Here is a 12,005-nt window from a genome sequence, read left to right as displayed (position 1 = left end):
CAATTTTAGTGTAGAGAGGTAAACTGGCTAGGAAGTAGTTGCTTCTGATATTAAAAGTACACAGATCAGGGACACGATCCTTTATCCGGAACCCTTGGGGGACTGTGTTCTGAATTTCAGATTTTTCCAGATTTCGGAAAGCCCACCCAAATTGTGCTGCCTATCCACCCCCACCCCCTTCCAGCCGCATGGCAGTCTCCCCCAACGGCCATCTCCCCCGACCGCGGTCCCTCGGCCGCCTCCCCGACAACCGGTCCCTCAGCTGTCCCCCCAGACTGCCTCCCCCGACTGCCGGTCCCTCAGCCGCCAGACATCTTCCCCCAACTACCGGTCCCTCGGCCGCCTCCCCCGACCGCCTGTCCCTCGACCGCCCAGCCGCCTCCCCCAATCGCTGGTCCCTTGGCTGTCTCCCCCGACCGCCCATCCCTCAGCTGCTGGACGCCTTCCCCCGACCGCCGGACCATCGGCCGCATGGCCGCTTTCCCTCGGCCGCCTCCCCCAACCGCCGGTCCCCACTTGCCGGATTTTGGAGCTTTCCAGATTTTAGGTGTCCGGATAAAGGATCGTGCACCTTTAAGTGCTGGAGGAACTCAGCTGGCCTTGCAGCGTCCATAGGAGGTGAAGATATATTACTGACTTTTCGGGGCCTGAGCCCTTCTTCATGGTGTGAGCAAATAACTTAGTTTACCTTGAAGAAGGGCTCAGGTCCAAAATATCAATAATGTATCTTTACTCCCCATGGAATTTGCAAGACCAGCTGTTCCTCCAGCATTTACTGTTTTTACTATAATCACAGCATCTGCAGTGTTTTGCTTCTGATATTAGAATACAAGTGCTTTAAGGATCTCGCATTCTCTTGTAACTTCGATAGAAAAATATTAACAAGATTGTATCAAGAGGAACACCCTCTTAAAAGTTTACGACTGGCACTGGATTATAGGACAAAAAATGATAGAACAAATTGCAATTTTATGCAACGGAGATTGCTAGATTATACCGCTCTAGTCTAAAGGAACTGCTATTTCTTTAGTGAGGTCTGATGGATTTGAACCTCATACTATCTCCCTGCCTTCTCGCTCTCACATGTATATTGTGATGTCATGAACCAGGTTGTCTGTAACCATATGACTAGAATTGTGCTTTTGCTATTATTTTCTTCTTTGGAAGATCCCTTGACTTCTTTACCCTGTTGCAGTCAATGGGCCAATTTGTTGATCAGCAAGAAAAGGGCTTAGAATCCACGTTAATGGATGGGGGTGGCTTGCATTCCTAGAAAACAGGTCACTGTAACACAAAGCTGAGCCATTTGTGCATATGTGAAGAAACAGGAGCAGAAAAAATAAACTTATTAACGAGTAAATTTATGAATTATTTTTTTCTCCATGCAGATTAATTCAAAACATTTTCTCTATAGGGAAAAAATTCCCTATAGACCATTTTATTCTCAACTACAGCATGATCACGTTAATGGGCTGGATTTTACAATTGGCTTTAGTTGTATCAAAGAAAGCTGAGCAGTGTAATCAAGCAATCTGTATTGCATGTAATACCACTTTTAGTCCCATCTTAGCCTTAGAAGATGTCTGGCTTTCAGAGAAAGTTTTGTGATGAACCATGTTGAACTTTATTGAAGAATTATCATGGATGGAAATCCAGGAAATAAAATGTATCTCTGGTTTTTGGAATATTGTATGGACACCAGAGGAAATATTATTATGTACATGTCAGAAAAAAAATTGAGCTCATTACATCCAAACCCCAATAGTTTGAAATAATATTCTGATTTGAGCTTAATGTGCATGAATATTTTTATTGCTCAACAGAATTGAAAAGCAGTGAATATAGCTTAAAACACAATTTAAATGTTTGATAGACATCATATAATAAGGCATAAAGTTTTCAGAATTAATTTGTGGTTTTTTATAGTCAGGAAAAAAAATGTTGAAAATGTCATATTAAATCATGGTTAGTGTAATGGTTAGTGAAATGCTGTTACAGTGCCAGCAAATGGGACCAGGGTTTGAATCCCGCGTTGTCTGTCAGGAGTTGGTACATTCTCCCCATGTCTTTGTGGGTTTCCTCCCACCATTCAAAAATGTACCACAGGTGTAATTGGGTGGCACAGTCTTGTGGACCAAAAGGGCCTGTTTCTGTGCTGTACATCCTTTAAAAAAAAATGTTGAAGTTTTCTTAATTAACTTTGTAGAAGGCTTCAGCTTCTCAGGCAGTCATAGTAGATGGCTGCTTGCAGGCATGAAGGGATGAACCTCGCAAAGTGCTGTCATATAACCTTCATTTTCACAACCAGTGCTGTCATCAATAACAATGATGTACAAACATTAGAAAGGAATATTAAATATTGGACGTTATGACATACATCATAACATTGCGATAATACAATTATAATAAAATCCCCATTATCCAGAATTCAAGCCACCGTAGACTAAAGCAACCAGCAAAAAAATCACAAAAAATAAATGCCGTAGCTAAAAAAATACGAAGTTTTAAAATTGGCGTCCTCAGCAGTCAGTTCGCTAATCACGCAACGTGCAGTCTCAAGCAATCAGAAAATTCACTTATCCAGTATCTACCAATCCCTGTAAGAGCTGGATACAGGGTTTTTTTTTTGTGTGTATTTCACTAAAAAGGTTACGTTGATCTTGTTCCTACTCTAGTTGAGTCCTAATGGCAGCCAGGAAGACAATCGCATGAAGAATGTCCCTATTCCTGTCTACTGTCGTCCTTTGGTTGCAAAAGATCCAACCATGAAGGTAACCATAAATTAAGAGAAAAGGGAGGTTGTATTTTTTGAATTTGAGCTGGTTTCAATCCAAACTCCTTCATGCTTTTACTCAGAATTTCTGGGATGCATTGAGTTTGGAACTATTATTTTTTGGGATAATTGGACTGCATTCATCATCTTTCCTTGCTCATCTCCTATGGATGCTGCTAGACCGGCTGAGTTCCTCCAGTATTTCTGTGTGTTATTACTACAATCTCAGTGTCTGCAGACTTCCACATTTCACCCCTTACATTTCTCATCTTTCACCCATATTTTAAATCCGCCTTAAGATGTTCCCCATGTTTCCTGTACTGAATGTGAGTTTGGCCTTGGCTAACTCTTGTTGCATTTACACTCTCACAGCTTTGGTGCGCTGCTGGCGTGGACTTGACTGGCTGGAAACCGCAGCGCATGGACAATGGGAACGCACTGGGTCGCTCACGCAGCTGTGACCCCTTGACCTCCAATGCTGAAAAAGATGCCAAAAGTACCAGCAGCCACAGCTCTCCTGACAAAAACAAGAAGGTAAACGAGATACTGCGCTGGTTGGGATAACAATCCAAAGCTGTATTCCCAGATAATGTTATGATCTGCACAAGGTGGTGGAGGAAAGGAACACTGCACTAGTAATGCTACGAATGTAAACCATTGTCTGTTGATATTAAGTGGGCATCACTGATTAACAAATTTGGTAAGAAATTGTACACCTTCCACCTTATTCTTAGGAACTGCAAGTTCCAGCAATTCTACATTGATGCTCCTGCTGTTATAATTGTGTCATCCAAATGTAAATATCGGTTGTCAGTCTGTAGTGGTTTTTAACTAAAGCCCCCCCCCCAGGCTAGTATTATGCTGTGGTGCATCTGGGTAAGCAGATTTTTGCAAATTTTGTGATTTCTTTCCCAGGTCCACAGTGCAGAGGACGTATCCAGCCGTGTATGGATTTGCACCAGTACACATTCCACCAGTAAAATAGTGATTATTGATGCCAATCAGCCCGGCACCATTATGGACCAGTTTATAGTGTGCAATGCTCATGTTCTGTGTATTACTAGCATCCCAGGTAAGCAAGCTTCTATCTTCAGGCAGCAGTACAAAATCCGTGACCAATTGCAAGGCTACTCACTGAGGACAGCTGGAGCAACAGCTTGTTATTGATGCAGAAAACAATATATTATATAGTATGGTTATAAACAAAAGGGACTTGTAGTTAGGTAATACCTACCCTTCCTCTGATTTTTATAATTCCTGAATGCCTTGAGCCTGCTCAAGTTTGATAACAGAGTGAAACCAGAAAGTCTGCAGACGCTGAGATTGCAGTAAAAATGCTGGAGGAACTCAGCAGATTTTTCATTGTCCATCGGAGATAAAGAAGTTTCGGGCCCAAGCCTTTCTTCAAGATATGAGTAAAAAACAGACAGGCTTTATTAAATTAAATTATATTTTAAAAAAATAAATTGTATTACATTAAGATTTAATAGAATTAAAAGGCTGGGGGAAGGAAAGAAAGGGCAAGGGCAGGAGGATAAGTACAGACCAACAGAATACAGGTGTAAATTAGATGTGGATGGGACATGAGAGAGCAAAGGGGAGAATTGACTGGAAAAAGATGTGTTTGATTTTGGTTCTGTGGAAGCAGAGCTGGGGCAAAGGCAACAGAGGGAAAAGGAAAGAGGGATACAGCACAAGAGGAAAGGAGACGTGGGGAGAGATATAAGGGAAACCAAGTTTGATAACACTGGTTAGAGCTCAAAAAGCAGTGCAACTGAATGTTCTTGTTTACAAACACTGTGTGAACAAGTATTTCTCTGATGTAGTTCTCTTTAAATCAATTTCATTTTAAACAGCACTTGCTTTGGTGATCACTTGGAGTACATCTGTTCCCATGTGTAGAGGTGATTAATCCTGTCTGCGTGAACATCTGTTCCCAATTTACTCTCCCAGGTTCCTGGCTCATCCCATCATAATTAGCCCTTACCCAATTTAGCACTTTCCCATTTTGTCTGATTTTATCCTTGCCCACATTTATGCTTAAGCTCAGGGTGTTGTGGTCACTTTCACGGAAATGCTCCCCCACCAGGCGGTCTGTCACCTGACCTGGTTCATTACTCTGTTCTAGAGCCAGTTTAGCCCCTTCTCTGGTCGGCTGTTCCACATACTATGTCAGGAATCCTTCTTGGACACACCTGACAAATTCTGTCCCATCTTTCCCTCTTGCAGTCAGCAAATGCCAGTCAACAATAGAGAAGTAGAAGTCGCCCATGACAACAGCCCTGTAATCTCTGCACCATTTCAAAATCTGCCTACTTCTCTGTTCCTCGGTGTCCCAAGGGCTATTTGGGGGCCTTTAGACTTCTCCCAGTACAGTGACTGTTCCCTTTCTAATTCTGACTCTCACCCACAACGACTCAGTAGACGTTTCCTCTACAGTAGTGATTCCCAAAGTGGGCGCTGCCACCCCCCAATGGGCAGTGGAAAGATCCAAATCCAAAGGGGCGGTGAGTGAAAAGGGGGCGGTGTGAACCTTCCGTCTTGTTATTATTCAGTTTGCTGCAAAGTTTAATGAAGAAGCCAGTGCAATAATTTTTATGGCCAGACTCGGGATGGCAGTAGCGAACAAAATAAATGGGACTAAGGCGTTCTCGCGAGAACTGGTCTCAGTGGACGCCATGTTGAATTGGCGTCACTACCACCCTTTCACCACTGCCACCACCCCCATCTCAGCGTCACCACTAACCCCCCCCCCCATCATGCTCAGCACTGCCACTACACCCCTTCGATGCCGCCACTACCCACCCCCCCCCCCACCCAGTGCAGTTATATTGGGGTGGGGGCACTTGGGATGTGGTCTGGAGGCCAAGGGGGTACACACCCAAAAAGTTTACGAACCAGTGCTTTACAGTGTCCTCCCTTTCTACAGCCGTGATACTTCGCCTGACCAGTAATGCTACTCCCCCTCCCTGCCCCTCATTTCTTATTTTCTATTCCTTTTAAAACACCTAAACCTGCATCAGCCCATCCTATCCTTCCGCCACCCAAGTCCCTGTACAGCACAGCATGGAATTCCGTGAGCTGATCCATGCTCTCAGTCAGTGGTTCTCAACCTTTTTCTTTCCACTCATATCTTCTTTCTTCTTTGGCTTGGCTTCGCGGACGAAGATTTATGGAGGGGTAATGTCCATGTCAGCTGCAGGCTCGTTTGTGGCTGACAAGTCCGATGTGGGACAGGCAGACACGGTTGCAGCGGTTACAAGGGAAAATAGGTTGATTGGGGTTGGGTGTTGGGTTTTTCCTCCTTTGTCTTTTGTCAGTGAGGTGGGCTCTGTGGTCTTCTTCAAAGGAGGTTGCTGCCCGCCGAACTGTGAGGCGCCAAGATGCACGGTTTGAGGCAATACCACCTTAAGTAATCCCTATGCCATCTGGTGCTCTGTGATTAGTAAGAGATTGCTTAAGGTGGTATGTGAGTGGGAAGGGAAGGTTGAGAATCACTGCTCTAGACCCAAATGTTAATGAAATATTTTGCTTGAGAAAAATTGTCATTGGCCCATTTCCTTTGGAGTTATGAAACCATGCACATAACGAGTCAATTAGGTGTGATTTAAAACAGTTGTTTTAAAACTTTTTCTTTCTCCCCACATACCACCTTAAGCAATGCTTTACTGGATATATTAAAAAAGCTGCCAAACAATAAAACATCTGGAGAGGATGGATTCCCAATAGAATTCTATAAAACACTTAAAGAATATTAATTCCTCCTCTCCTGGAAGTAATGAACCAGATAGAAGAAACACAAAACTTGCCAGATTCATGTAAGACAGCAGTAATTACAGTAATACCAAAGATGGGGAAGGATCCACGAACACCAACATCATATAGACCAATATCTCTACTTAATTCAGATTATAAGATAATAGCAAAATTATTAACAAACAGATTGGCCGATTGTGTACCAAAAATAGTAAAACAAGATCAAACTGGATTTATTAAGAAAAGACAAACAGTGGATAATGTCTGTAAATTTATTAATTTAATTCATGCAGTTCAAGGAAATAAGACGCCAACATTGGCTCTTGCTTTAGATGCAGAAAAAGCTTTTGACAGGGTAACCATATAACCACTTACAGCACAGAACAGGCCAGTTCGGCCCTACTAGTCCATGCCGTAACAAATCCCCACCCTCCTAGTCCCACTGACCAGCACCCGGTCCATACCCCTCCAGTCCTCTCCATGTAACTATCCAGTCTTTCCTTAAATGTAACCAATGATCCCGCCTCAACCACGTCTGCCGGAAGCTCATTCCTCATCCCTACCACCCTTTGCGTAAAGAAATTTCCCCTCATGTTCCCCTTATAATTTTCCCCCTTCAATTTTAAACCATGCCCTCTAGTTTGAATCTCCCCCACTCTTAATTGAAAAAGCCTATCCACATTTACTCTGTCTGTCCCTTTTAAAATCTTAAACACCTCTATCAAGTCCCCCCTCAATCTTCTACGCTCCAGAGAAAAAAGCCCTAGTCTGCACAACCTTTCCCTGCAACTCAAACCTTGAAATCCTGTCAACATTCTCGTGAACCTTCTCTGCACTCTCTCTATTTTGTTTATATCTTTCCTATAATTTGGTGACCATAACTGTACACAGTACTCTAAATTTGGCCTCACCAATGCCTTGTACAATTTCATCATAACCTCCCTACTCTTGAATTCAATACTCCGATTTATGAAGGCCAACATTCAAAATGCCTTCTTCACCACACCATCTACCTGAGTATCAGCCTTGAGGGTACTATTTACCACAACTCCTAAATCCCTTTGTTGCTCTGCACATCTCAATAGCCTACCATTTAATGCATATGACCTATTTAGATTTGCCTTTCCAAAATGTAACACCTCACAGTTATCTGTATTAAATTCCATCAGCCATTTCTCAGCCCACACCTCCAGCCTTCCTAAATCACCTTTTAATCTACGGTAATCTTCCTCACTGTCCACAACACCACCAATCTTTGTATCATCCGCATACTTGCTTATCCAATTTTCCACCCCTACTTCCAGATCGTTAATATATATAACAAACAATAGTGGACCCAGGACCGATCACTGAGGAACTCCACTAGTCACTGGCCTCCAATTGGACAAACAATTTTCTATCACTACTCTCTGACACCTCCCATCCAAACATTGCTGAATCCATTTCACTACCTCCTTATTTATACCTAATACCTCCACCTTTTTTCCTAACCTCCTGTGGGGAACTTTGTCAAAAGCTTTACTAAAGTCTAAATAGACAACATCCACAGCTTTCCCTTCATCAACCTTTTTTGTAACCCCCTCGAAAAACTCAATCAGGTTTGTCAAGCATGATCTACCCCTGACAAAACCATGCTGATTACTCCCTATCAATCCCTGTACCTCCAAATATTTGTAAATACCATCCCTCAGAACACTTTCCATCAACTTGCCCACCACAGACGTCAGACACACGGGCCTATAATTTCCAGGTTTACATTTGGACCCCTTCTTAAACAGCGGAACCACATATGCGCCACCCTCCAATCCTTTGGCCAGTGATATCCTAAATATCTTTGTTAATGGCCCCACTATCTGTCCACAAGCCTCCCTGAGTGTCCTTGGGAATATTTTGTCCGGTCCCGGAAATTTATCCACCTTTATCATTTTCAACACAGCCATCACTGCCTCCTCGGTTATCCTTATATGCTTCATGACCTCCCCACTATTTTTCTTTACTTCAACTGGTTCAATATTTTTTTTCCCTAGTGAATACCGAGGCAAAGAAATCATTCAAAATTTCCCCCATTTCTCTGACTTCTCACTCAGCCTACCCTCTCTATCTACAAGGGGTCCAATTTTATCCCTCACTAATCTTTTACTCTTAATGTACCTATAGAAACCCTTTGGATTTATTTTTACTCTGTCTGCCAAAGCCTCTTCGTGCCTTTTTTTGGCCTTTCTAATTTCTTTCCTAAGATTCCTTTTACACTCCTTGTAGTCCTCCTTCAAATTCTCAGCTCCCTGCTCTTTATACCTCTTGTACACCTCCCTTTTTCTCCTAACCAAATTTCCAATATTCCTCGAAAACCAAGCCTCCCTATGACTTCCAGCCTTTCCTTTGATCTTCACTGGGACATATATACTCTGTACCCTCAAAATTTCTTTTTTGTATATCCTCCATTTTTCATTTACATCCTTACCTGAAAATATCCTGTCCCACTCAATACTCCCCAAATCCCTTCTTATTCCTTCTCCAATCCAGAACCTCAACTTTAGGCCCTTCCTTGCTCTTCCCTAAAATTACCCTAAAACTAACAGAGTAGTATTTATTCAAAGTATTACAGAGGTTCAATCTACCAGAAAAATACATTAATTGGATTAAATCATTATATAATGGACCATTGGCGAAAGTAACAGTAAATGGATATGTATTGAACCAATTTAAATTAATTAGGTCAACTAGGCAGGCATGTCCATTACCTTCTTCACTGTTTGCTTTAGCAATAGAACCATTGGCAGAACTGATAAGAAAAGAACATAAAAGGGATAAAAATAAAGGAGGAGTATAAAATCAGTTTATTTGCAAATGACATCATAGTATACTTAACAACCAGAAATATCAATAAAAGAATTACATAAGAAATTGGAGTATGGAGAAATATCGAGGTACAAGATCAACGCAAATGAAAGTGATGTCAATGAGTAATGTGGATTATACAGAATTTAAAAAAGAATCACCATTTAAATGGCAAACACAAGCAATCTGATACCTAGGTATTAGGTTAGATAATAATTTAAGCCACCTGTACAAATTAAATTAGTAGCCACTAATAAAGAAATTGCAGGAAGACTCAGAACATTGGAAAGAATTACCGCTAACTTTGATAGAGAGGGTAAATTGCATTAAAATGAATGTCTTCCTAAGGATACAATACTTAGTTCATTCATTACCACTTCCCTTAACAGAGAAATTCTTTAATGAACTAAAGAGAATAAAATATGAAATTTTTGTGGAAAGGGGGGAAACCGAGGATAGCATTAGATAAATTAACAGAGAGGTACAACCAAGGTGGTTTGCAGTTAGCAAACTTTAAAAATTATTATAGAGCAGCACAATTCAGGTATTTATCAGATTTTTATCAGACAAGGGAAAAACCAGATTGGACTAAGATAGAGCGAGATAAAATAGGGGAGAAGGTACTGGAACATATACTTTATAAGTGGAATGAAAAGCTGGTGCAATATAAAAGCTCACCAGTACTGCATCATTTACTCAATATATGGAAGAAGATCCACTTAGAAAGGAAAAAAACAAATGATCAAATAACAAAATTATTATTGATGCAAAATCAGCTAATCCCTTTCACAATAGATAACCTTTCCTTTAGAGAATGGGAGCGAAAAGGAATTAAAAGAATAGAAAATTGTTTTTTGGGAAATAATTTATTAACATTTGAACAGTTGAAGTACAAATATGGAATAACTCATGGTATAATGTTTGCATATCATCAATTGAAACAATGCTTTACTAATCACAGGGCATAGGGATTACTTAAAGTGATATGTGAGTGGAAAGAAAAAGTGAGAACCACTGCTCTGAGTTCATCTCCTTCATTCCTAATATTCCTTGCATTGAAATTGAATTAGACACTTTTTTAAAACCTCCAACTGTCTACGTTTATACTTTCTTCTCTCTCTATCCCTTCCTCACAAATTCACAACGCGTTGCATCATTCTTTTCATTGTCTTCCTATTCTCTACACTCACATTCTGGTTCCCACCCCCCCTGCCAAACTAGTTTAAACCCTGACAGCTCTAATAAATCTGCTTGCCAGGATATTATACAGGTCAGATCTTCCCAGAAGAGTCCCTCAGTTAGCTTTCACCCAGGAATTAGTGTTAACATCTTTGAGATGAGCTTTTTCTAACATGCACTATTTTCTTATCTGCCAGGACAAATTCAAGGGCATGACGTCATTTACTGGTGTGAATGCAGGTCTAACTCAAGAAGCTCAATGTGCCTAAGACCAAATGATCTGCTTGAACAGCACCCTGCTTACTCCTGTAAACATTCCCCAGTGCACCCCATCCTGAACTGGAAATGTTGAGCCGGATGACTGATGAAGGGTCTGATCATTTTTTTTTCCCACCCCTTTTGAGTTCCTCTGGCAGATTGTGTGGTACTCCAGGTTCTGCTCTCTGCTGTCCCTTGTTTGTTCTCTGGCAACTAGGTTTGGGCACCAGATGGCAGTGTTGTCCACATCACATGAATGAATCCGCGTAAACTTTGGTCCCAGATTATTAAAAGCAACTGCATTGTAAACATTTATCCTGTTTCACCCATTCTTGAAATTTTTGAGGTGGAAATTTTGACTGACGAGAAACTTTTTTAAAGGTTCCTGAATCCCATGAAGTGGGTGCAAAGTGGCAGGCCCCGCACAGTTTGGTTACATTAAACACCGTGATGAGACTATTCTTTTTCTACTTCTGTATCAGCTGCTCGTGAGAGTGACTATCCTGCAGGAGAGATATTTTTGGAAGGAGACTTGAATCCAGATGACTCCAGTGGAGCAGAAGGGGTGTTAGCAGGAATTACTTTAGTGGGATGTGCAACCAGGTGCAATGTTCCCCGGAGCCACAGCACATCTAGGAGTGATACCCCAACATCTGACAAAGGACAAAGTGAGTAACAACTGAATTTAAAAAAGCAAAAAAGAAAAAGTGTTTTGCTTTATTGCTCTTTTGATTTCATTCCTTTCTGGATGTGACTCCGTTTCATTCAGTTTTTGATGCAAAGCAGTTAAAAAATCATTTAAAATGGACATAAGGGATGGTTATTAATGATGTAAAAACACAAAGCTGGAGAAGCTCAGCAGGTCAAGCAGCGCCCTTTATATAGCGACTTCAACCACAGTGTCTGCAGATTTTCATGTTTTACTTCAGATGACAGATTCTCAACAGTGCCTATCCTACCCATAGGTGATATGGCTTCCCTTAAAGGCGGGAGGGTTAACCAAACGCAATCAGCTGAAGAAGCAACTGAAGCAACGGAGGCCACAGGGAATGGTTCATCTGGTGCAGAGCCGCCATTAGCACGGCCTAGTGCCTACACAGAGCACGTGTTCACAGACTCTGCACGGACAGAAAACCAAGCTCAGCGCAGGTAAAGGTGATGGACGTGGACACCCTAATGTATCATTCGGTAAAGGAAACCA

General features: G+C 41.6%; 1 protein-coding gene across 5 annotated transcripts in view; it reads left to right on the top strand.

The window, feature by feature from the left end:
• The window catches only part of mapk8ip3 (mitogen-activated protein kinase 8 interacting protein 3), a 408,818-nt gene that overhangs the window by 352,273 nt on the left and 44,540 nt on the right, over positions 1–12,005 (top strand). For all 5 annotated transcript variants that reach the window (XM_069906190.1, XM_069906189.1, XM_069906187.1 and 2 more), the window contains 5 exons: positions 2,676–2,771; positions 3,146–3,307; positions 3,689–3,845; positions 11,287–11,472; positions 11,770–11,953. In XM_069906190.1, coding sequence (XP_069762291.1) covers positions 2,676–2,771; positions 3,146–3,307; positions 3,689–3,845; positions 11,287–11,472; positions 11,770–11,953 — 785 coding nt within the window. The remainder of the gene's footprint in view (positions 1–2,675; positions 2,772–3,145; positions 3,308–3,688; positions 3,846–11,286; positions 11,473–11,769; positions 11,954–12,005) is intronic.

Source organism: Narcine bancroftii, chromosome 12, assembly GCF_036971445.1.
Source record: "Narcine bancroftii isolate sNarBan1 chromosome 12, sNarBan1.hap1, whole genome shotgun sequence".
NCBI classification, from domain to species: domain Eukaryota; kingdom Metazoa; phylum Chordata; class Chondrichthyes; order Torpediniformes; family Narcinidae; genus Narcine; species Narcine bancroftii.
This window is presented reverse-complemented; position numbering and strand designations above follow the sequence as displayed.